The following is a 25,864-nucleotide window of genomic DNA, read 5'->3' as shown; positions in this document are numbered from 1 at the left end:
CTGTACCTTCTTCGTGGAAGTTAGCCAAAGTGCTCCCTCTTTATAAATCGGGAGATAAGCAGTGTTTGTCGAACTACAGACCAATTTGACTGACGTCACAGTCATGCAAAATGTTGGAACACATAATTCATAAGCACATCACGCTCTTTCTGGAATCAAATAATTTACTGTCTAACATGCAACATGGGTTTAGGCGCGGTTTTAGCACGTTAACGCAGCTAGTTGAGTTCACGCATGACATTTCATTTAACCTTGATGTAGGCAACCAGGTTGATGCCATTTTTGTAGATTTCTCGGAGGCATTTGACACCGTTTTACATTCTAAACTTATTGCTAAACTAATAATCCTCATTTAGTTAACTGGATTTTAAGCTGTCTCTCATTTCGCTCCCAATTCGTCTCTTACAGTTCGACTGACTCCGCTACTGTTGATGTGACATCAGGTGTGCCCCAAGGCTCCGTTCTTGGGCCGCTTCTTTTTTTATTACACATAAACGATTTGCCACATCAGTGCTCTTCTAACGTCCGCCTATATGCTGATTGCGTTCTATATGAAGTGATTAAATCTTCTAATGATCATTATCGCCTTCAAGAGTCGTTTTCTAGATTTTGCGATTGGTGTAACACTTGGCAAATGAACATTAAAGGGACACTAAAGTGAAAAGTGATTTCTTCTGCATCAGTAAATTACCGTTCTACAACACCAAAAACACCACTCTTACAACGATAAGACGTTTGGTAAGCCAGAAAAAGCGCGAGAACGAAATGCGGGTGGCGACGCCTACTTGAGTTCCCGCACCTGGGGGCTGTGACGTCTTGAATTTTGATGGCATCTTCTAGGGCCTACTAATTATATATAGCGGTACAGATTGACTACATTGTGTTCTAAAGGAACCAAATATTAAACATGCCAAGTTTCGGGAGCCTTTATTCAGCCAACGCGGGCCAAATGCGAAAACAAACTTTGGAATCCCTGACGTCACGCTGACGTACCGGCGCTGGCGTTTAGGCGCGAAATTCAAATACTGATACTTGGACCTTCATTTTCTCATCTAATATTCAAACTATTTTCTTGAAATGGCTGCCTGCAGGTTTCTCAAACAATGCTTTATTAGTCTAAACTGATTTATTGTTTCCCTTTAGTGTCCCTTTAATTTCAATAAAACCGTTCTGTTGTCTTTCTGCAACAAATCTTCCCCCTCCCTTTTCAGTTACTCGTTCAATGGCCGTGCTGTAGATAAGGTTCCTGAGTACAAGTATCTTGGTGTCATTTTCACGCATAACATGTCATGGTCCAAACACATTGATTACATATGCAGTAAAGCACTAAAAAAATTAGGTTACTTGAGGCGAACGCTAACCCGATCTCTTAAAGACACAAAGTTTCTAGTGTATAAATATCTAATCCGCCCTGTTCTTGATTATGCATCTGTAGTTTGGAGCCCGCATAAGCAGTTAGAGATTAATAAACTAGAAGCTATACAGAAAAAAGCTGTGCGATTTATATGTCATCGTTACGATCGCGACTTTTCGCCCTCTTCAACACCTTCTTCCTTGAACCTAAACACGCTCTCTTCTCGTCGCCGTGTCGAATAATTAAAATTCTTGCATTGCATTGTCAATTCTTTAGTTAGGCTCTGAAATGATAATTACATTAACTTCGCGCCGGGGTAATCAACGAGAAGACATCATGACCTAAACTTGATACCCTACTACGCACGTACTAACATGTTCAAATTCAGCTTTTTTACTCGCTCAATCGAAGACTGGAATTTATTACCTGGGTCCATTCGCTCATGCTCATCCCAAATTTTTGCAACCGCCATCCCAGATGCATAATCGTGCTCGCCCATGTCTGGCAGCATTTGTATAACTTCTTGTGTATTTTTCTTTCATTTTCTTTCATCAGTGCTCTTTTTGTAAAAGTGTTCACTTGTGTCTACCGCTGTATAATGCAATGTATTTTCTGTACCTTTTCTTAACCCACTCCTGCTATAGCGCAAATTGCGCTGCAGTATGTATAATAAATAAATAAATAAATAAATAAATAAATAAATAAATAAATAAATAAATAACATCCCTAGCCGCACTCGGTGTTCATTCTGTAGCTGCAATAGTCGTACCGGTTATTTACCCTAATCATTTAGTTATATCAGTTATAAGACTCATGAGTGCCGATGTCAACGTAATCATTTGCTTTTATTCACGGAAATAATCCATCGGTACATTACCGTCAACTGCGTACTATTAATCTGGTTATAATAACTATTACAATTAACCAAGAGCGCTCTTTCATTTGAAATGTAGTTACGGGGTTTTACATGGCAGAACCACGACCTGGTTACGAAGTACGCCGTAGTGCGTAACTCTGGATTAATTTTCACCACCACGGTCTCTACAACGTGCACCGAATGCACGGTGCACGTGCGTTCTCGCATTTCGCCGCCGTTTCGCTGCCGCTGTTGGGATCCAACCCGCGACCTCGAGCTCTGCCGCGCATGCGCCGTTAGTCGCTGAGCTACCGTGGCGGGTCACTTCCGTGTGCTCGGGCTCTTTGATTTCACGCGCTGGATCACGCATGTCGGCGTGGATAATTACTTTGCCGATTGCGGACCGCCCACAAGGCCGTTGCGTTTCATTAAGACGTCGACGAGTCTAATCTAAAATCGTTAATAAAGGGAAAATGAGGCATCCACCAAAACGTACAGCTGAGTGCTACAGAGGTGGTTTTCTTGCGGGTTTCCTTGCGAGTTGCCTTGCGAGTTTCCGCAGAACTCTTACGTTAAGATCGTCTATGTAGGCACGGGAGCAGTGCAGCGAAGCCGAGGTGACAGGTCGTGGAGGTGGTGGGGAAAGTATGCAAATTTATTTTCTTGGACGAATGAGATCAATTCTCTCGACCGCCTTATAAATCTGGCTGAGGAGAGGAGTCGGGCGATTGGACAGGGAGAATGGTGATACGCTTTAGAACCCTCGAAATAAAATGAGCGGTAGGACCCTGGCCGCTTTTCAATACTACAGCTCGGGAATGGTTTGCTGTAGTCCGCCCTTTCCATCATGCTGTCGTCGTTGGTAAAGTCGTCGTTAAGTACACCTCCTCCGCCTCACTTTCACCTTATGGAAAAGTAAAACAAAAGCTTTGACTACTACAGCCTCTGGGATTCGAACCCATGCCCCTGCAGCAATGTAGAGAGAGAGAGAGAGAGAGAGAAATTCGGGGAAAATAAGGAGGTCGGCCTGACCTAACAGTCATCTATAGCCGTCTACACTGCTCAGACACAGGAGGAGAAAAAGAGGGGCACGAGTACTCGCGGAGTAACCCTTACCCCGGGACATCCCGGCTTACAGTATTGAGCGTGTCGACTGCCGACGGCTTTCTATGGAGTTTCTGTCACAAAAATTCTATAGTCGGACTCAACTCAAGTCTGCAGTGAAGCCCTGCCCACGCCCTCCATAAATGCCAGCCACTGTTCCTCCGCGACCCGCCGTGGTTGCTCAGTGGCTATGGTGTTCGGCTGCTGAGCACGAGGTCGCGGGATCGGATCCCGGCCACGGCGGCCGCATTTAGATGGGGGCGAAATGCGAAAACACCCGTGTACTTAGATTTAGGTGCACGTTAAAGAACCCCGGGTGGTCAAAAGTTCTGGAGTCCTCCACTAAGGCGTGCCTCATAATCAGAAAGTGGTTTTGGCACGTAAAACCCCATAATTTACTTTACTTGCTTTTTGTTCTTCCGCGAGGCTGCAAATAGTTCGTACTTCAAATTTTTCCTGTTACCTAAATAAGGCGGTATAACAAAAAAAAATAAAGTTATAAGCGCGTAATTTTATGTTTTCACTCGTCTATTATAGTGGAACGGCGAAAGCCTAATTGTTTATTGAACTGGAATAAAACGCTTGCTTCGCTGCAACTACTTATTGTCAAGTTTCACTTCAGATGGCAGTGAAGTTTCACGAGTAAAACGGGCTCAGCAATGGAATGAACTGTACAAGGACTTTTGAAGCGTGAAATTCTCAGACTACGTACACTTTATCCACGTCTGTTGCACACCTCATCGCTTTTGCCGATGAAAAGACTCTTAAAGAACAGCAGACGCTGCGGAGGTATCAAGTACGACGCCCCATTTGGAAACGTCGCATGACGACGACTTTGTTTGCTTCTGTGATTGCCTAGTGGAGTAACACAACGCCACGCGGTGCGTGCACATGTGCCTTGGTTGCCAACTGCTGTTCTTCGTTTAAGTTGTATCCTATAGTATAGATGAAACTCGGGCCCTAGTGTATGGTAGCTGCAGGCATCGTACTTGAGCCTGCAGGGGAACGATGGTCAGTACATGCCATAGAGTTTCTACTAATATGAAACTCTATGGTACATGCCTATACTTCGTCCTTCTGGCTTCAAATAACCTTGTGACTTCGCAAATTGCGTTATAAATGGGTACAACTATAGCAACGATTGTGCATTTGCGCAGGATCTCGCTGCCTTCCTCGTCTAGAAAAAATTAGATTGCTTCATAATTTGTGCCGATGAAGGCAGGTGAAGCGTAGTAAATAAAGCCACAAGAACGTCTGAAGCCACAAGCACAAAGATCAGACAAATCCATGTACTAACCATCATTTCCATGGAGGTTGAACGATCGCAGCGCCATTGTACCCTTCCGTCTTGCAATTTTTTGCCGGAGACTAGATACTTACATCCTACCGAGCCGTATGTCGTGTGGGCGCGGCATATTTGCGTCGAAGACTACACCTGCGTCTATCAGTAACTGGCACGCTAAGCGAAACAGTGCCCGTCATGATTGTGCAGCCTCTAGTGCATCGGAGTGGGCGAGCGGCTGCGCAAGATGCACCGCAGGAAAGCAGCGCCGATCGGCGGGCACCCGCTGCTCCAGGAATGCTCGGAACGTCCGGCTGGTGCTGCAGAAAGCGGCGGGTCCCGTGGAGCGCAAGACCATTATGGGTCCGCGGGGATGCGGACAGGGGTGTAAGCTTACCCGTACGAATCCGTTCCACCTGTTGGCGACCGAGAAGAAATGCCTTGTGCTCTTCCCCCCTCCCCAATCCATCGCCACGTTCCTGCCACACTGAAAGACGTCGATGCATCATGATGTGCATCTTCTTTCTTTCTTTCTTTCTTTATACAGCGATAGCTATAATATAGCTGTAAAGTTAATTTAGATGTGATACTTGTGCGTCATTGTTGTACCTAGCATATTCAAGCATGTTTTCCTTGTTTGTGTTATACCGCAGCTAAGCTGAAGCCGACAGCTGCAGTATAATTTTCACTTTCTTATGGTCAGCAGCCCCTTCTTTTCGTTCTATCTATTCGGTCGTATTGAATTGAAACCTTTATTTGTGTGCCCAAAGGCGTCATACAATAAGCTTTCTAATTTGGCGCACAGTTTGGTGTATATGCGGCGTCAACTGCCCATAAGCGTCCATTCCATCCACTCCGCTCGTGCGTGCTTCGCTTGTGCAGAGCGCTGTGCGCTAGCTATACATTCTTTAAAAAAAAGAAAAAAGGAAAAGTCGTGGTAGTTACTACCACACAGTGTGCCGCACCATTTGCCAGAGTGTCACACCATTTGCTACCTTAATATAACTGCAGTTGGTAACTATATAGTTAGCATAACAATACTTACTAAACATGGTAGCCACTGTTACCTAAGAGGTCTCAGCTCCCAATTCCAAACGCTGTTAGCACCACCTAACACAAATATTAAATTATCGGGTTTTACGTGCCATAACCACGATCTGCTTATGAGGCACACCGTAGTGAGGGACTCAGGAAATTTGGACCATCTGAGGTTCTTTAATGTGCACCTAAATATACACGGGCATTTTCGTATTTCGCCCTCATCAAAATGCGGCCACCGTGGCCGGGATCCGATCCCGCGACCTCGTGCTTAGCAGCCCAGCAACGTAGCCACTATTGGAATCTCAGCGATGACGCCCGTTGTTGCAAATGGACCGCTGGCACGAGTTGTTGCAACTGGGTCTCAAGCCCCAAGGGTAGCGTTGGCCTGGCGGCCTGGGGCACAACTGGAAGCATCCGAAGGTCCTGGCAAAGCATGAGTCGACTGCTAACAGAACAACTTGTTTATTCTAGCATCGCAAAAGAGCGGCCGGTCAGGTCGACCCAAGTGGAGAGACGGGAGAGCACGCTTCTCGACGGAAGAATTCGGAGCCTCTCTCCTGGCGTCCGGGGGCAGCTGCTTTTATACTCTCGGAGTTGAGGGCAAGAGGGAACGTCACGGGACGAGACCACGTGACAGCGGGGCACGGACACGCTGAGAGACATGTTGAGACGAGTGTAGTGACGCATCCGCCGAGCCGGCGCCGGTCAGACCTCCTCGCTTCACACTTGGGGAGCTCCTCTCCCCGGCTGCCGCGCTTTAACAAGCGTGGGCACACACACACACACACACGAAGACACGTGGCACTGAAACATGCCTGGACGCGCTTGGCGGGGAAGAGGCGTTGCGGCAGCTCCGAACGGGCCAAAATGTCCGCCGCTTTGAACGAAGCCCCGGCGTCCGTTGCATCCGCGCCGGCTATACCGCGCGTCGTAGGCGAAACGTAACACCACTAAGCAACCACGGTGGGTTGACACAAATATTATCGCCTCTGCTGTCTATATCGGACCATCTGTGGCGAATTCCAGAGAGGGCTCGATAGAATAAGAACTTTGAATTCGGCTATGCCGATTACCTTCGGAATCGGTAGCTGAGACCCATTAGAAATGGTGACGACGTTGTTTAGTCGGTAATGTTACTAACTCTATCGTTGCGAACTATAGTTATACCAAGGTAGCAAATGATGTGAAACTAGGTTGTAACTACTACGACCTTTCTTAAGAGTGTACGATGCAATAATCATCAAATGGTGAATCATTTGATGATGACACTTGCGACAGACGCTCTGTAGCAGATAACACCATCATTAACTATTTCCTTTGCTGAAAAAAGCCACCAGGATATAAAATTAAATGTTCACCCGCGACTCCGCTTCCGGTTTCGTAGTGTGTGAGGCGGCTGTCGTCGTTTTCGTTTCTCTTTGTTGCGTCGTGCCGTCGTGCCGTCGTCGTCCCTGTTGCCGCCGTCACCTCGTCGTTGCTATCGTCGTTGCCGTCGATGTGATTATGGGGCAAGCCGTGTGGGGAACTCCGGCTTAATTTTAACCATCTGGAGTTCGGTAACGGGATCGAACCCGCGACATCGTGCTACCGCGGCCACATCGAAGCTCCCGCGGCAAGTTCGACAGTCCGCACTGCTGGGCTGCCCATCACGCCTACATGCGGTCACTGAGGCCAGTCCGTTTCAGAAATCGTAGCAATGCCTCCGCTGCTTTCTGAGCCCTAACGGGCTTTTGATCAGCATGACAGGGTTACCAATAAGACCCACGCCTCTTCGTTAAAAATGAAACGGTGGAGAGACGCGGTGAGTAGCCGCTCAGTACTACAGTCGCGCGCGGACAGAGAGAGAGAGAGAGAGAGGGCATTCTGGGAAATTGAAATTGAAATGGTTTATTTGCCATCCTGTACATTTACAGATGGCGGGACTGTAGATAAAAAGCTATCATTCACCAGCTTGACGTGTCTACAATCCCTGTTTCTGCAGGGAGGCAGCATAACATATGCGTAAATACCACGCGTAATTCATTGCTCCAGCGTGTGCTCCAGCGATCGTTCGCTTCTCGACTAATTAGGTGGCGACTCAATCCGTGCTCCGCCGCGAGCGAGAGAGCGATCTGCCCGCGGAGGAAAGTTCCGCAACCGAAGGCCACAGCCCTCCCGAGCCCTTCAACATGCGCTGCGTGAACTATGTGGGCCGAGCGGGCCCGGTGGACCTTCTACCGCTCGCACGGCTTCTAGCACACCGCGCGCGCGCGCGTGTAGCGCACCGGAAGCGGCGCCGCTGCCGCCGCAGCAAAGTAACCTGCCCGGTTGCGCGATGCGCCGGACGCCTCCTCCCGAGCGAGAGACGCGGACGAAGCGCGATGGCCGGCGTTTTTTCTTCCCAGCGCTGCTCGGCGCGGTTCAAGGACGGAGCAGCTCCTTCTTGGCTTGGCCGGCGGCCTTCGCGGCACCGCGCTCGTACGCACGCACAGACATAGGCGGTGTCCTTGTCGCAGGGGGCCTCGCATGTACCACCGATGCCGGGGGTCCGCGCGGTTTGTCTTCTCCACTGGCGCGCGGGTGCGTTGCCTTGGGCGGCTCACGATGCGCGGTCCAGTTAGCTCACGCAGAGGGGGGGGGGGGGGGGGGGGGAGGATCCGCGTTCTTGGCGAGCCCGCGGCGGGCAGCCGCATTCCCATAAGCGACAACACTACGTGGGCTCGCCCCCAAGTGCTCCTCCTGCAGCTTTCATCGCAGGCCATGCTAATCACCGGCTTGTTACCGTTAGGAGTGAAGAAAGCTCGCAGTGTTGTACGGTTCGCGCGGAAAAATAAAATGAAAGAAAAAGTACATCTCGCATGCGCCTATTATATAGGGACAGGTGTCGTAGACGTGTTTTGACAGGAATAAACCTTTTTGAATTCGCACTTCGTAAATTTAGAACAAATGACGGGCCGTGTGGTTTGTTACCTTTACAATATGCAGGACCGGCAGGGTAACGTGTGATTTTGCTGAAATTAACTTCCTGGTCAAGTCGGCACGGTTTCCTGCACATTCTTTGCGAGACACGAAAGAGAAGGAGCACAAGAGAACAAACGTACATACACCTTGTGTGCGTGCGTGCGCACGCTCGTGTTTGTGTGTGTGTGTGTGTGCGTGTGTGTGTATATAATCATCATGTAAATCATATTGTAAATCTGGAAGCATAGTGAGTGAGATTTAGTGACATTTAGGAGAAAAAGGTGCAAAAGAACACTTACGTAAGCGCAATACATTTAAGGGAACCTCGGGGACTTGTTTCGACAAAAATAAATTGACAATCACTGCCAATGGTTCATATATATATATATTTGGCAGCAGAGCTGTAAAGAAGAAACCAAAAATGATTGCAGCACCCTGAAATGTGTCGCACCAATCGTGCGCTAATCTTTCACTGCTGTACCAGCGCTTCACGTGCAATTCCTGGTCGGTCGTCAATTTTACTTCATAAGCGAATTGGGTGAATAGAATGGAAACAAAAACGACCATGGAGATTTACAAGAATGGGAAGAAATAAATTAGAATGAAAATCTGCACTTCAGCACAAAGGGCTGTGCCTTGTTATATGAGGCTCGACCTGGTTGCCTAAGGACAGAAACACACCAGAGAAAATATTCGCAACAAGCTGAGGCGTGTGTGTGCTGCCGAAAAAACCTGGAGACCACTCAGCACATGTCCTAATGGATTGCAAATGGATTCACGTATATACAGTGAGGCCCGGAGGTAACGTACACCATCGAGGAGCGCTTGGATATAAAGTGGACGGAAGCATCAATCGGTCAGCTGTCGAGATAAGTAAAATACGTTTAGAGTATTCGTGGAAAGGAAGCAGGGAAGAAATTGATACGACCGGATCCGTTGCAGGCATTTAGGCAGCCATAAGAGGTAGATTGAGTTTTGAGGCAGAAAGATAGATTATGAAGATGGCTACAAAAATGCTGAAATGAAGAACATGTACAGCATACCTGATTAAACCAAACAGGCTAGGTAGCTATTTATCACCGCCCCGTTTCAAAGGGGATGCCAGTAAATAATCATCATCATCGCCATCATCATCGCCATCATCATGTTATGTACAAGATCCCGCACCGCTCGTGCATGTGCGAAATGAAGGCGATGCTGCGCAGTTTAACAATAAACAAACACAATAACAACACGTACACCAGCAAGAAACCGACGTACATAAATGGTTGACGCGGAGAAAACTAGATGCAAAAACGCACGTACAAGTGCGGATGATTTCGGCGTAGAGGGAATTCAATACATAGTCGGCGAATGCACGCAGACAGATGCGCGTTGCGACAGAACAGGTCGTATGCGAAAGACCGCGATCGCTCAAAATGAAGCCAAGCCAGCGCTGTGCACCGACAAGTGCACGTGGTGCGTGCATGCATATCGGAAATGGCGCGGGTTTCCACGAGACAGCGCGTTATACAAGCGCGCATACGCTGGATACAAAAGATCGAAGCGGCAGCGGGTTAACGCACAGGCACGCGTGCGCGCTGAAAAGAGAAAACAAGAGGGTATCGACCGGCTGGCACACTCCTACAACTTCCTCTGCAGGAATTGCTTTGCATATATGCGTGTTTATTCTTCCTCCTTTTTCTTTCTTTCTTTTTCCTTTTTTTTCTCTTGAGCTTGTGGCTACAGTACGTTCTGTCCTTCGAAAGAACTGTTTGCTTCGACCAATACGCATCTCCCACGCAACCAATGGTCAGCCTCGGAGCAAGGAAAGACTGATGCCCAGCAGCCTGAGGTCCACTCGAGTGTATGCGTTGCGGAGCGCCAAAGATGCCGAACGCCGAAATCGCCGTGATTCACGCAACAGATCGAGGCTTTTGCAGTCCACTTCTGTACAGCTTCAGCAAGAAAAGCCGTTGCCCCCCCCCCCCCCATTCCGACCCCTTTTTGTTTTTCTTTCGTGGCGTGGTGGAAGGTATTTGGGACCAACATGTGCGACAACAAACGATTGACACAGCAAAGAGCGGGAAAGCGGACCCGTATTTAACAACAGCTACAAGAGCAACAGCTAAAATAGAAACAACAAAAACGACGACGATGACGACGACAACAACGACGACGACGACAACAACAACAACAACATTCTATAACTTTTCCTGAGTTAATTTTCCTATCTTTTCACAGCCGCACTTTCTGAATGCTACTTTGATACCTTTGAATGCGTTTGTATTCAACACATGACGGTCTCATCTACGCTACCTTACTGACACCGAGCAGAGTTACGGAAGCTACGGAGCTAAATTCGGCCACTTGGAGAGCAAACCATCTCTTGATTACTTCGGAAGCCTAAGGACAGACTTCCGAAGCTAAAAGAAAACTACCTCCTATACCAAGCGGAGGCGATGCAACAACTGCGGAGTATTTGCGGCCTTAGCGGCTCTCTTCGCACTAGGGCGCAATTCGTAGTCGCAGATCTGCACGTATAATATATTTCTTGTCGAGAGTGGTCACACCCGCGTCCAAACCGTGTCTCAGTGTATTGTCGCCAGGTAAGCAGCCCGCACCACAGACCCCTTCAATACTCTTTCGAAACACCCTTTATATGCAGTCTTTGTCGAAAGAAACTATAATATATTGCGTGCATGCTGTTACGACTTTGCACCGCTGCCACCACTATTACGACTTTGAGGTGGTCCCGTAGCGCTCGTCACCCGTTTCGTGACTGAGCGTTGGTAGCGAAGACTCCGAGTCAGGCGTCGGTGAGAATAAAGAAACGTACTTTATACACTATATACAGGTCATTATACAGGACAAGATCTGATCGGCATGGGGGCCGAGAGCTCACAGCAAACGCGACTGTTCCCGCACGGCGACGTCCGGCGAGACTGCAACGCGGGACACATCTCACTCCAGTCGAGAGTGGCACTGGCTCCCGGTGGGTCGGCGGATCCGGTTTTTCCAGGCGGCTCGTCGTGGCTTATAATGCCCCGAGAAACCATTGTCACTCAAACGGCCCAATACAAAGCCAGCACTCGACGGTCATCCGAGAGGTCCAACCAGCGACCGCGCTGGCCCCCCGGTTCAAAGTTGGCGGGCGCGGTGACCTCCAGGCAAAGAGAGGTACGGCGCCGGGCTGTCTGGCACTTGGTTGCACGTTTGGACATGTCGCTCGCCGATGCTTCTCTGCAGGACACCGCTGCCTGACGGCTCAGCATCTTGACTTGTCAAGGGAAAATTAGTGAGCTGTGCCTTTCGGCGCAGCCCCGGGTTTGTCCAAAGGGCGCTCGCAGGATAAATTCTGCATCTTGTAAATTCGGAATCCGGGCTGGTGGTAATGGCACAACAATGTGCAAAAACTGACTCCCAATGTCTAGTCGGCCTCCTTTTGTGTGGGGGGGGGGACGGGGGACGGACGTCGACAGAGCTGAAGCACATGTATTGTGAGCGTTGTGAGCACAGTGTGCGTGCGCGCGCGCGCGCGCGCGCGCGCGCGCGTGTGTGTGTGTGTGTGTGTGTGTGTGTGTGTGTGTGCGTGCGTGCGTGCGTGCGTGCGTGCGTGCGTGCGTGCGTGCGACGACGAACCTTTTGGGAGACGTACTTAATGTTTTCGGCTGGTGAACCAGCATACCCGCCGTGTCTTTCCTCTTAATCCAGAGTGTGTGAGTGATCGTCATCATCGTGGGCTGTGCTGCCTCTTCGCCGAGCATCGGCTAGTTGGTTATTCAATTTCAGGTGGAAACATCGCTAAAACATACGAACACAGGTGAAAGCACATGGAAAACGACACGTTGCGCTGTTTATCAACCGATTTATTATTGCGACAGACAAACCTTTAAAAATACGCTATAGTGAGTCGTGAAATGGATTAAAGAAAAAAAATCATGAAAAACATAAAAAGAGGTTGACCATCCTTTTATACAATAGTCTGGTCATACGTCATCAGATAGATATGGTAATTATTTTTTTCCACTAGTAAAATAGATGGCGCAGGGACACGTTTCGCTTTCAATATTGGTGATCTGTGGGCGTCGATTATTTCCCCGGTCATTTATTCGCTGTTATTTGCTAACAATTTACATTTTTTCTTTCGAATTCAGGCCGGCAACTGCACTTCTTACAGTTTGCACCAAGATGGCTACTGACTGTTTTTTTTTTTCACGTTGTATAATGCCACTGGGTTTTAGTTTGCTTTCAATTTCATACATATATATTACCGCTAGAAACATTCTAAGTTGTTATAAATATAAACACTGCAGCATATGATCTCTACTCAACCGTTCGCTTCGTGACAGTCACGCTATTCTATGCTTCATATTACACTGACCTCAACTACAGTTTGAGTCTGCAAAAAACATGTCCTTGTCTGTCACCACCCATCCGGCATGTGGAAATACGTTCTGCGCCGGAGAAAGAAGGGGAGCTTATTCGGGAAAAAAATCTGGGAGTGGCTGGCTTCTCCTGCGGGAAGGGGGGGGGGGGGGGGGAGGGTGTTAGGGGTGTGTGTATAAACCACTGCCTCATGGGGAAGCGAGCTCTCTTCAATTCGCGGAGACGATACGACAAAGCCAGGACTCGGCAATGCTCGTGCTGTCCTCGTTTCTTTGAACGCCTGTGACTATACTCTTTGCCCTCCTTATACATCCTCTATACATCTTCTTCGGCGCTCTCGGTGAGCCGGACAAACGCGTTGCACCTGATTGCAGTTTTCTCGCCTCAACGGACGCTTAGACAGCGGTGTTCAAAAGCCCTGTTGTGATCTTTAAAGACGGGTTTATGTTTGAAGTATATAGGCTATAAGACCGGGCTGGTTTCTGTTTACATATGTATACACATAATTTCAGCAGATGCATGATTTCACAATGAACGAGACATGTTGAGATGATGCATCACAATCGCAAGAATGCGTAACGTGGTCAAGTTCCAGGTGGCCGCATCACTACCCGCGTATTCTAAGACAGACTTACGCTTGTGACAGAGCGTGACCTGCGTGATGGACTCCCCCCTTTTGTTCATTCCTTGCATTTTCGTTTCTACAGCCACATTTTTTCCCCCATACACGGTAGCAAACCATGTTCCCCCACATCCCTGCCTTTCCTTTTGCTCTTCTCACTTTCCTCTTCCTTGACAAAAGCATATTCAGCCTTTGTCAAATGTATACGGGCTACCCCGCGCCTTCTCCATGTATATCGTCCGGCTGTGTCACAGGTGGCGGGGTTCCCTGGCGATCCTGACACTCTAAACCCTTGGATGGCAAGTATACTAGACTAATCGTATTCCCGAAGGCATTAAGACTTATTGCGTACAGCGTGAATTTTTTTTTCTCACACTGAGACAGCCTCGACAGAGAGTGCACGTCTGAATAAATAATCGATTTATGCCTTAGCAATAAATGTTGAACTTGAAGGAAGAAAAGAACAGAAAAACGCCACCGCAAGAACTGCGCGGCTGGCTCGTATGGTAATCCGATGAGCGCGCGGTCTCTGAGCAGTGACAAATACGCAATGTCCGCGCTCCCAGAGCTAGCGCTATATCCTTCTGTTCGCCGGTGACCGTTAGGACGGTCCCCTGTATCTTCCGGCACGCTGTACGGATTTAGCGAGACAGACCGCGGCGGCGCTCGAGCAGCCGGGAAGTATATGGTACGCGCCGGCCTCCCCAATAATAAACAGAGGCGGATAAACTCGATCGGGCCCCGCGAGGGCTTCTTCTCCGCTGCCGCCGTCGCTCAGTGTTCGTGACGAGGATGGCGGCGGGGACCGGTTCGTCCTTGCCCCCGATGGCCGACCTCGGTGCCTCACTGCGGCGTCGGAGAGGGCGCGGTCGCCGCCGAAGAAGCACGGACGAGCCTCGCGGTGACTCGGTGCTCGCCGTCTCGCAGTGCGCCCAGCAGGAAGCTGAAGTGGTCCTCGTCCGCGTACTCCAGCAGCTCGCAGGAGATGCGCCGACGCCCGAGGGCCTCGCGGTAGGCCCGAGCGCTGCGCCCGAACCACGGGGGGTCGTGCTCGGCGTACGTCACCTGCGCAAGCGGGAGATGAGAGGGCGTCGTCGTCACTGTGACGTTCGGACGGGCTCCGCCTCCCGGAGAACCCGCTCGGAGGCCCGTGGCCCTGCGAGTGTCAAGTTCCCGGACGAGATTTTGCAGCCGAATTGAAATTGGGGGGGGGGGGGCGCATTTCCGGCCAGTTGCTTACCCTCTGTCACGTATAGAGCCGAACAGCCAAATTCACATAAGTAGCTTAATCTGGTCCGGTTGGCTTATTGTTGACATAGACGTTTTCGCAACGAAGAAGAGATTAAAAGCGTGGACAGGTATGACACGCACATCTCTGTATGAAACTACTAACTAACACTACACTAACCAACACTAACGAGATATAGTCTCCGTGGTCGGTACAGTTAAGAGCCGAGAGACGCGAGAAGAAAAAAATTTAATAAAAGAAAGGACGCGACGGCTGCACGCTTGTCGAAAATTTCTGTTATTTCCGCTCCTAGTTCTCCAACCAATTGGAGCTCATTGAAACTGAACTATCCACTAAAGTGAACGAACGTTAATACGACCTAGGATGACAAATGGATTCCCGAACTGTTGACAGTGCTACATACTAAACTGTGTAGCTCTGGGACTGGGGAAGACCTACCTGTAGCACCATAACCACCACCTTTGCTACTAAGATAACGCAACGTCAACGCTCTTACAATTGTGAACGCTTATAAATTGAGCGTTACGTGTCACGCTAACCTGGTTCGGCACCCACGACATAATAGTTGTTATAGCTGTTGAAACATTCATTACAGGCTGATATATAACGCAGGCGGCTTCGCCTGCTCCTTTTCCTATTCTGCACAAGAGAAAAAAAGTCAATCGCGAGATTTAAAAAAAATTTATATATATATATATATATATATATATATGTGTGTGTGTGTGTGTGTGTGTGTGTGTGTGTGTGTGTGTGTGTGTGTGTGTGTGTGTGTGTGTGTGTGTGTGTGTTAAGGGATGGTGTTGTTTTCACTGAGAAGAAATAGTTAATTGGGAATTATTCATAAGTTAGCTTTCCTAAACACCGTCCATCCATACATTGTCTTCTGTTGAGAGCGGTAAGCGTGAAAGGTAAGACAGGGTGCAGCGCCTTGCGAAGGAAGTCATTGCTGGGAGCTTTCCCATGCTCGAAGTAAAGGGCACGAGAACACCACAGAAGCACCACATTTGCGCTTTCTCAGGCGCACTATGCACATATTGCATGAACGCGAAGGTCGAACACTGCGTCTGTTGAATTGCGAAGCTGCTGTCAGAAATATTAAGCTTTTAAATTGTGAAATTTAACGTTCCGAAACTGCACAGTTGGCTTTGAAGGACGCCGTAGTGGCGCCAACTTTTTCTGCGAGTGACGTCAGTCGTGACGGAGGAGCTGCCACAGGCCAATCGCAAGCATGGCAAAGACCAGCTCTTTCCTCTTCCGACCTGCGGCGCTTACGCGCTGCCCTTTCCCTCCGGCAAGATATCCGGCCACCGACGTGCAACCATGCAAAAAATGATAGCCAAAAGAACGCTATTCGCTTCAAAAGAAGTTAGAGAGGCGTGGAAATGGTCTTCTTGGGCGCTTCCCAATTTCCCCGGTACAGAGAACGACGACAGTTACAAGCAATGGTGATAGTTCGGCCAAACAGCTTTGTGCGGGCAAGTTGTTCAACAGCAGCGCGCCCAAATTCGTACCACGACGTGCAGGTGCGTCGGCAGCTTGTCGACCAGCTGCAGCGGGCTGTTGCGCACCGCCTGGTCGGTACCGATGGCCGCGTCTCGTGCCACAGAGCTGCCCAGCAGCGCCACCACGTCCAACACGGGCGACAGGAGAAGAAGGCCTCGTAAGCGGGGTTCCCCTGCGCACGTCAACATTGTACGACAAATTTCACTGCTGTTGAAGCTTGAAGTTTTATAACTCGCGTATATTTAATCAGTGCCGGACATGATCATTAAATACAGGTATAGGTAATATAGTGAAAACGCTGCACCTCTGGTGAAACACTTTGCCTCTATAGTGAAAAGGAAGAGAATGGTGCGGGCAGAGGTTGACGAAGTAAGTCCCGAACACAGAAAACCGACACATTATAGTCAAAAGAGAATATCAGAATGTGTTCAAAGAACACGTTTCAAAAACGGTTTTGGTTAATGAAAATTTGACAGTGGTTCGTTTGATGTAGTTAAAGGGCTCCTTACCATGCAGGCCACATAGCAAATTTTGGTTATAAGCTGGAAGTTGTCACGGGCGCTCTAAGGAGTGTTCTGCTGCAACAATTTTAGAGATTAGTTCATTAATAGCAGAGATAGAAATACTTGAAGTGGCGCGAACCTACGATTTCATGAAGCGAGCTTCACAGCCTCCATAGATACTCTTTGCATGTTTTCCCGTATAACCTCCGCAAGCGGAATTCCTCCTCTGCGTTCTCCTGCACCGGAGACGGAAGATCGCGTGACGAATACGTCACGGGCCCCGTCTTATTTTAGAGCGCATTACGCCCGTCCCTGCGTCTAGCGTCGGCGTCCATCGGCGGCGTCAGCTCTAGGCGTAAACGAGCGAACGAGCGCAGCAAAGAATGAAAGAGCGAACGCAGAGCGCAGCGGGGGTTCAAAGACGGCGATAGAGAAGAGAGCGCGAGGCGGAAAGCGGAGGAGGAAGGTATGGCGAAAGCGTGAGAAGAAAAGCGTATTTCTTGCACACTGCAGCGTAGTGCCGGGCAAGACGAGCTCCGCGGCGACAACCGCTATGAGATGACGCCAGAGTAGCGCGCCGTCGTCTGTTGACCGATGGTGTGCGGCGATCGCATCCATCGGTACCATATATAAACAAAGCGCTGCGTGAGCGGAGGTCTGTCTGCGACGGCTGCTGTGAATCGCGCCCACGCCCACGCCCCGTTTGCATGCAATGTGCCGCACTATACAGGTTGTCCGCGCCAGTCAATATATCGCGAAATGAAAACACGGATAGGGGTGCGTCTGAATTTTGCATTAGGGCGTATCGTAATCGTCGGTGAAATTGTTTTAATATCCCCCCCTATCTATCTATCTATCTATCTATCTATCTATCTATCTATCTATCTATCTATCTATCTATCTATCTATCTATCTATCTATCTATCTATCTATCTATCTATCTATCTATCTATCTATCTATCTATCTATCTACCCACCCGCCCGCCCGCCCGCCCGCCCACCCACCCACCCACCTACCTACCTACCTACCTACCTTACCTACCTACCTACCTACCTTACCTACCTACCTACCTACCTACCTACCTACCTACCTACCTACCTACCTACCTACCTACCTACCTACCTACCTACCTACCTATCTGTTGCGCTTGTCCCGTTTCGCGCAGCAGACGATTTTGTGCGCTCGAGAACATCTGTTAAGTGCCATAATCGCGAGCAATGAAGCAGGCGTAGGAGGATGAAAGAGCATGATCGCGCCTCTGGAACACGGTAGAAAATGGCACAGTTTCGACTTCTGCGCGCGCGATCTGCACGACGTGGGAATAAGCAGACGAAGCAATACATCTCTTTTGCTACGGTATTCGCGCTTTCCAGATACGCTAGCGCCGCCACGCGGATTTTTTCGGAACCCGGGAGGCGGTGATGGATCTCCCGCCCACGCGGTTTCTGCAGCTGTGTTGACGTTTTGGTACTCTTTGATATGGGAAAAAAAAAAAACAGTCGACGAGCGAAGAGCAACCGCATGTGCCGTGTGCCACAATGCACAAATCGTGCAATATTGGGAAAAGTATTGGGAAAAGCACCACTTTCCAAAAAAAAAAAGACAGGAAGTTGTGGGTGATCAAGCTCCGCATCGGGAGGCAAGTGAGCGAAGAAATAGTCATATGTAGCGAGAATTTCAACAAAAACTTCTTTTGGGGCCACCTTGGTGAGCGTACTTGACTGTTGCTCAATGATGTCATTTTATTTTTGTGGCGAGCTCTTACGAAAGCGGCTGAAGAGAAACGCTGTGCTTTCGCAAAAGATCCCGCTGCGGTCCCACGAAGCAAGACTGAGACCATGGTGTAACTGAGACCTAGCGTTGGCCGAAGAAGGCCCTCTACAGATTCCCAAAGTAAATTTAAGTACACAAGTGTCACCGTTTATTGAGTTTTCTGCCTGCACTCGCGCTGTTTCGGCAAATACCCTGCGACGGTGCCTGTCGCTGCGTCGCGAGCATTGCAAACTAGAGAACCTATTCCGCAACTGTTCGTAGTCGTTTTGTGTGAGAACGAAACAGGCGGTCTATGCACAAGGCGTTCGGTGATTTTTTTTTCTTTTGCTGTATTCAAAGGTGTGTACTGATCGGGGGTCGAGCGCACGTGTTTCTGATTTTGTAGTTTTGTTTGGTCTTACAGTATCTCTTCTATAACAATGTTGCAAGAAACAAGGGCCAGGACTACGTACCTGAAGCGGTCATTGATGAAGAATGCGCATGCGAACTTCCCTACAGCACGCGAAAACATTAATCGTGCTGTAAAACGGGGCGCGCTGGCACACGTCATAGTGTCACTCATATATTGTAAATCGGCACTACTGAAATGTTTACGTATTATCTGGCATCATTAACAAGCATTCCGTATATAAGCCGGTGCGTCGAGCCATTTATCTCATCGTGAATGCACCCAACGTTTACCTTATGCAGCGGCATAAAGCGCATACTGCGCTTTGTTTACATTTGAGCGCTACCGATTAACTGCTTGGTGTCAATTCTTGTACATCGCGTATAGGTTACGAAGCGTAAGGATACATAGTGACCTTTACGGCGCCGGTTACACTGCAGACTTGAACTTTTATAGTATGCGGCGGGCCTCTCACGGCGCTTGTCTGCAGGCAGAGTTACTCGACCTGAACAGCCGCGCTTGTCTTTCGTATTTCACACCATATTATATGGCCAGCGTTAAACGTAGCCTCGCCCTCTACAACACATCTCTGCGTTTCCTTAGCAATGTTAAGGATCGCGCTTAGAGATACCAGAGGCCCGTAAGCCGCCTGCTTCTGCAGATGCGCACGCTTTCGTATCGCCTCCATCACCTCTGTCCCCGCCATATTGCAACGTTCTCCGCGCCACCTATAGGCGCTGGAAAGTGCGAATACGAAGTAAAGCAAGAACAAGTACACATTCTGTTCGTATGTGTTATTATTTCACTAAACTTTAATTCGTCTATTGAAGGAATAGATTAAACCAATGACTGATGTTTCCTTGAATAATTTTCGAAGTCATATGTCACTATGAGCGACGTCACAGCACTTCTACGTACGTAGCGTACTTGCGCGATATACGTCCACTCTCTGGCTAGGAGCGTGGGGCCCGCGAGAAGAAAGGCAAACTGCGTTTGGCTTGAAATTTAAGCTCTTTGCGAGGCTTTTAAGAATGGCCAGCTGCCGTGCAGGATTGCCAGCCACTTACGACAATGACGGCAACCTCCCGGCGCTGTTAAGAAAGGCCAGCTGCAGTGCAAGATTACCACCCGCTTACGACTATGACGGCCAACATACTGGGAGCTTCGCCGCCAACTTCTGTCCACAGCGTGACTAAATCGACTTTGTGACGGAATGAGTTCGGCGGGACAACTATTGTTCCCAAACTCCCCAACGCGCTAGCCGGAACGGCTCCGAGTTCTACGGGGCCCCTCTGACGTCGGCTCCGGACATTGGAACGTGTGTGACTTTGTGTGCGTAGGCCGTCCTGCGGGAGGCGGCTAGTTTTGCGATGACGAAACGAACGTTCGCCGCCTTGTATCGCCGGCAGACCGAGTGTTTAAAAACTGCTGTTGTGCGGATGCTCAACACACTTCTCTTGAGCAGTCATGTTGGACTGACACTTCTCTTGAGCAGTCATGCTGGACTGACACTCTCTCTCAAACAGTCATGTTAGACTGATATAAATATTGTAAATAAATCCACGTTCCTCGTTCTCGATGAGAAGCAGCCCTTCCCTTCATCAACGTCCTCAGCGTGGATAAGTTGGACGAAGGCATGGGCCAACTACCTTCTAATTCATGCCCGACTCCAATCTTGACAACGGATCACGAGCGACGGGATTGAGCCCCCAATCCTGACAAGGCACGCAGGGATATAATACTTTGCAGAAACGATCGTTAGAGCGCACTGTATGCACTATGCTTGTCAGCTCAAGATGGCCAGAACTGGCGAAGGGCCCTTTAAAGAAAAATGCTATAGAACAAGGCGAGCAGCAGGAGAGTCGCGAAGCAACAGCAACTCTTCTGCAGCAAAATCATTCAGAACAGCCCTAACTTGCATCGGTCTCTTTTCCTCGACACTGCAAGTGTTGTTATCCCTTATATTCGAGTGAATTGTCGAATTGAACATGCATGGAATAGCAAAGACTATCCAATTTGTATTCTGCGCAGCTAATACAGGAGAATGCAATAATATACAGCGCAACTTATGCATTTCAAAACTCCAAACAAATGGGATCAACTGTTTAATGCCCTCAGTAAAAAAAACAAAAAAATGATGCGACATAAACATTTCGCGAGAAGTAACAGAGAATGCAGCAAGCAATATATTATATAATTGACAATACAACAAATAAAACAGCTACATGCAGGTGCTGCACACGTCACTGCTTTCACTATAGCAGTCAATACTTTGCTTTCTTTTAGTCTTTGGCACAGAGAGCCCGAACAGCGTGAAGGCATGAAGGGAAAAAGAAAAAAGAACCAGCGGAAGTTTAGCATGAAAACATTTTTCAAAAAATGCAGGTCATAACGCTTGGTCGCGAACAGCTCTCTTACTTGTATGGAGGTTTATTTGTTTCAGTAGCACGGTACTTACCAAATCTGTTGACGGGGGGGGGGGAGGGGAATAGATTAGGGTACATATGGCTGATCTCGAGCAGAAGGGTTGAAATCTGGGCCAGTTGGTACATACTTGAACGAAAAAACCAGTCAAAAACACAAAAGAGAAGAGGAGATGTTCACACCACAACAGTCGTTGTGGTGTGAACATCTCCTCTTGTCCTTTATGTTTTTGACTGGTTTTTTCGTTCAAGCTGATCTCGAGCCAACTTCACGTGCCATATGCCTACATTCCCTGCATTTCTATTCTTACCCAACGAGGAAAGCCGTCTGTCCGTCCGTCCCGTAAGGCGATCGCTTTCAGATAGCGGCCGCAGCAACGAGCAAATTCATCTTCGTGCTGCCTCTCGCTTCAACGCGAGCTACGCGGCGAAAACACAGAGCACACGAGGCTGTCAGCACTCGCTGCACTAAGCCCCATTGCAGATCGCTTTCAAGATACGGTCATATACGGTCACGTGATACGGTCCTCGTGGCCGCGTCAGACGCAGCCCCCGCCGGAGTGCGGTTGAGCACGGTTCATAATGGTCATAGCGATAACGGCTTATAATGATCGGAACTTAATCAGCGCACCTGGACGTGCGTTTGTTTGCGCCATCAATTTACCTTGCGCCGCCGTCGGCAGCAGCTCACGTCGCCGCAGCGCTGTCGTTGGTACTGGTCGGATAAAGTTTCATATAATATCGATAATGACACCGGGCTGCGTGGAGATAAGCAAGTGTAACAATGCTTACGCATACATACATTTTTTCCTGAGCCTCGGTGTGCTTCCGCCCACGCTTTTATTGCGCTGCATCAGCGCTGAATCAGCGTGACTGCCTAGCATACGAAGATGAGAGTATTGCCCTTCGCACAGCTTTAGGGCACTTAGACGACAGCTGTTTCGCAAAAGAGAAGTTCTTGGTACTGTGGCCTCGTGCGTATGCAATGTATAAAGCCAAGAAAGCGCCATGCTACGGTTCTCGAAAAGCACCAGACGGACCGCTTGTGACTGACTATGAACGCTTGACTGCGTGTGTACAGTGCAAAGTGTGAACTTCTCTTTTCCTTCTCGTCTTTCAGTCTCCTTTCCTCTGTGCGGAATAGCCTGCCGGGCTCCGCCTGGTTAACCCCTCCCTGCCATTCCCTTCTGACCTCTCTCTCTCTGTCTCTCTGTTTAGCCAACTTGTCTGACAAGTTCTAACTACTAAAGTACTCACCCTGTAGCCGCGTGGCGACCATGGCGGCCAGGTGGGCGCCCGCAGAGTGGCCGGCCAGCACGAGCGGTCCGGGCCTGAGCGCGAGCACGTGTCGGGCGCAGCGGGTGGCCGAGTCGACCATCTGGTCGAGCGTGGCGCCGGGCGCCAGCGGGTAGCCGGCCACGGCCACGGCTACCCCGGCCGCCACGAAGGCGTCGGCGACGAAGGCGTGCGACTGCCGGTCCCCTTCGACCCAGTAGCCGCCGTGCCAGAAGAGCAGCGTCGAGCGGCACTCGCTCGCCGGCCGACCGCCGTGATACAGGTCCAGGCACTCGCGGGGGTGCTCGCCAAACCTGCAGCGCGCGCCCCCGCACAGAGCACGGAACCAGAAACACTTGGAAACACACTCCACGTGGGCGACGACGGCGTGAGTACGCGGACAACTATAGCACCGGCACAAGGTGAAAAGCATGGCACCATGTGAGTATGTACTATACTTATGGTTCTTGCGCAGCGGCTCGCGTATACATGCCATTTTTATTGTCATGAAATGAATATAGTAGTCTAAGTTGTATATGCTGGCGCACGACTGGGCTATAGTCAGATACAATTTTATAAAAAAGGGGGCGTTTGCTCCTCCGAGGCGGATGCACACGAGCATCCACCAATGGGCGTGCACTCTGGACCGACGTCATGCGCCGGACGGCCGGTGACTTCGCCGCTTCGGTCATCTGGGCGGGGCCTCCCCTTTTTTCTAAAGTTGTATCCGACTATAGATGGGGAGACACACTGGCGACAACTCGATTATTCCCACTATAGGTTATAAATAATATAGACGCTAAAGAAAAACGAGCACAAGTTATTGCACTGGTTAATACACTAAAACATATGAAAAATGCAGCGACGCAAGGGTGGGAAAGTTACGCGAGAATTTTGACATCGAAAATTATCGATAGTTCTATTATGAAAAAGAGATCATCGTGGTGCGGCACGTCACTGCCGATAGAATGCCACTAGTTGCGTGCTCGTACATTCTATATTTTATTTTTAAGAGTTTGGCTAACGTTAGCTGGGACATTCTGTATATTTATCCCTACTTGTAGCGGGGTGTTACCGGTCGTTACAGCACTTTACAGTTTTAGAATACCGGTGCAGGTGCACCGCAACCACGACAGCCTATAGGCAAACTTTGCACTTGCTACAGAAGCTGTGCGCTGCGCGTGCTCTTGTCGCAGGTTGTCGCGCAAGATTTACGGGTCACGGATATACTGTATCCTAGTTGCGATAACGGATGCTATAGATGCCTATATTATATATATCGAGTTAACCCTCACTACTTCGGCAGTGAGCATACAGGTTTTATAAAGCCAGTTTGCTGGCATATGCGTAATTGCATTAGGAGCACATACTGTATAAACGTCGTATGCTATATCAACGTTACTAGAGTTGGTTCGAGTAACATTGCTACATATATCCACAAGTACATCCGGCGAGAAACCGACGACAGATTGGCAAAGAAAGCTTTCTTTTAAAAATCACTGTGCTTATCGTTACAGGGCAAGCGGCCGTTGAAGCGCGGCTTACTGGGTTCGAACACCACCTGCTGCCCTAAAGAATTCTGCGGTACAGGGTGCTGACACCGATGTACTGAAGCGAGTATAGTTCATAGCCTGCAGGAGTGCTAGCCGCAGTATAACAGCGCGTCTCACCTGATGTCCTTTTGTGCAGCTACGCGGCTTCTGGTCTCCTCGCTCAAGCGCGCCGTCTCCCTGCAGAAGTGGTCCACCAGCGCCTGTCCGCGTAGCCGATGGCCCCAGCAGCTGGGCAGGAACTCGCTGTCTTCCATGACCGACGTGGCTTCTGCTACGCTGCGACCGCGCACAGAGGCGGGGGGTGACGTTGTGGCCGACTTTTATATGGCGCCCTAATCTATGCGTCCCGCTCTATGCAGCCTTCGTATCTGCCTGCCGTTTGCCGATAACAAGCCAGGCCCGTCGGCCGGCCGTGTCGGTGGGGGTAGCTCGTCAGGAGGCGCGTTTATGGTACTTTCTTCGTACTTTCTTTTTTTTTAGACTTTTTGAAGCATGAACAGTATCATGTTGATTACGGCTATCTGGTCGAAATTTATGAGGTGGGATTTGTGTATGTTATAGGAGGAACGTCAAGAGGTCGGCCACCCCAGGGCAACTCTTTGCAAAAGAGCTCAGATGAGTGCTTAACGTTAATGCGCGTATAGTATAGACAATAAAATTGAATTGGAATGTCTTCCTCAAATATGACCCGCATGTAACTATCGTAACAAAAACGCGACTCCATGACAGCATTTCCAGTGATCCTTAGATCGATGAATTGCATCAAATGTTTTCGCCGTAATCGTTCCGGGTAGGTAGCGTTGCAGTCGTTCTTTTAAAAAATCGATTTCGCGTACTGAGATCCCACAAATGAAAAATCATGAAGGTTTATTTTTGAAGCTGAACTTTTGGACCATATTGTTCACCTTGTGTGCGGTGTACAGGCCACCATCATCCTCCCCCGACTTTTTATTGAAATTACATAATTATATGTCTACGCAAATTCATGGGAATATAATAATGGAAGGTGATTTCAATTGATCTTCCTTCTAAAGAATGGTACACAATATAACTCGCGAGCCGGGTGATGGCAGCTCGGTTTTGGATCGTGTGTCTGTCTCAATTTGATGTTTCTATTTAGCTCGATATATCTGAGCATAATTTTATGATTTTGTGATTACTGAATGCGCACTGAATATGCCAGTTGTTAAATATGTGAAAGATTTAAGTCATGCTAATGATCACGCTATATTTGATGAGCGCTGGAGTCTTGACTATAGCACGCCGGATGATGATCCTTCTACCATGTGGAACAGTGGAAAAGTGCGTGTGATAGCTTGCAGTGATAGATTGCAATGATAGCTTTGCGTTGCCCAGAAAAGTCAAAACACGCAGAGAATGTGCACAGTTTAGCAGACGTAGAATACGTTGGTAAATATTAAGGAATGCGATAACGAAAACGATTAAAAATTACAAGCTCATTAAAAAATCTTCAGAACGACCTCCTCCGGTATGTGAGTTTGCACAAATTCGTAAATTCGAGTCTGGAGACATTCTAGCGTTTATAATAGATTTATAAATAGTAAAGCATAATGCAATTGAAATTACGGATCCTTATAAGGTAGCATGGGAAGAGCATGTAATGAGGAG

At 48.9% G+C, this 25,864-nt stretch overlaps 2 protein-coding genes across 3 annotated transcripts in view; one reads left to right on the top strand and one right to left on the bottom strand.

Annotated features, from left to right (window-relative positions):
- Nucleotides 1-12,404: 12,404 nt before the first annotated feature.
- KFase (kynurenine formamidase) overlaps nt 12,405-25,864 on the bottom strand; it is a 28,780-nt gene continuing 15,320 nt past the window's right edge. The window contains exons 2-5 of one of the 2 annotated variants that reach the window (XM_070535363.1): nt 24,353-24,511; nt 22,665-22,996; nt 16,328-16,491; nt 12,405-14,632 (exon numbers count right to left, since the gene is read on the bottom strand). In XM_070535363.1, coding sequence (XP_070391464.1) covers nt 14,411-14,632; nt 16,328-16,491; nt 22,665-22,996; nt 24,353-24,511 — 877 coding nt within the window. In that variant the 3' untranslated portion in view covers nt 12,405-14,410. The remainder of the gene's footprint in view (nt 14,633-16,327; nt 16,492-22,664; nt 22,997-24,352; nt 24,512-25,864) is intronic. The other variant, XM_065432735.2, reaches the window with a different exon arrangement.
- Nucleotides 24,505-25,864, top strand: part of LOC135902571 (Krueppel-like factor 3) — a 178,237-nt gene continuing 176,877 nt past the window's right edge. Inside the window, exon 1 of the mRNA XM_065432753.2 lies at nt 24,505-24,685. Within this exon, the coding sequence (XP_065288825.2) occupies nt 24,575-24,685 (111 nt within the window). The 5' untranslated portion in view covers nt 24,505-24,574. The remainder of the gene's footprint in view (nt 24,686-25,864) is intronic.

The sequence above is a fragment of the Dermacentor albipictus genome, chromosome 3 (assembly GCF_038994185.2).
Source record: "Dermacentor albipictus isolate Rhodes 1998 colony chromosome 3, USDA_Dalb.pri_finalv2, whole genome shotgun sequence".
Classification (NCBI taxonomy): Eukaryota; Metazoa; Arthropoda; class Arachnida; order Ixodida; family Ixodidae; genus Dermacentor; species Dermacentor albipictus.
Note: the sequence above shows the minus strand (reverse complement) of the source record. Positions and strands in the feature narration are given on the sequence as shown.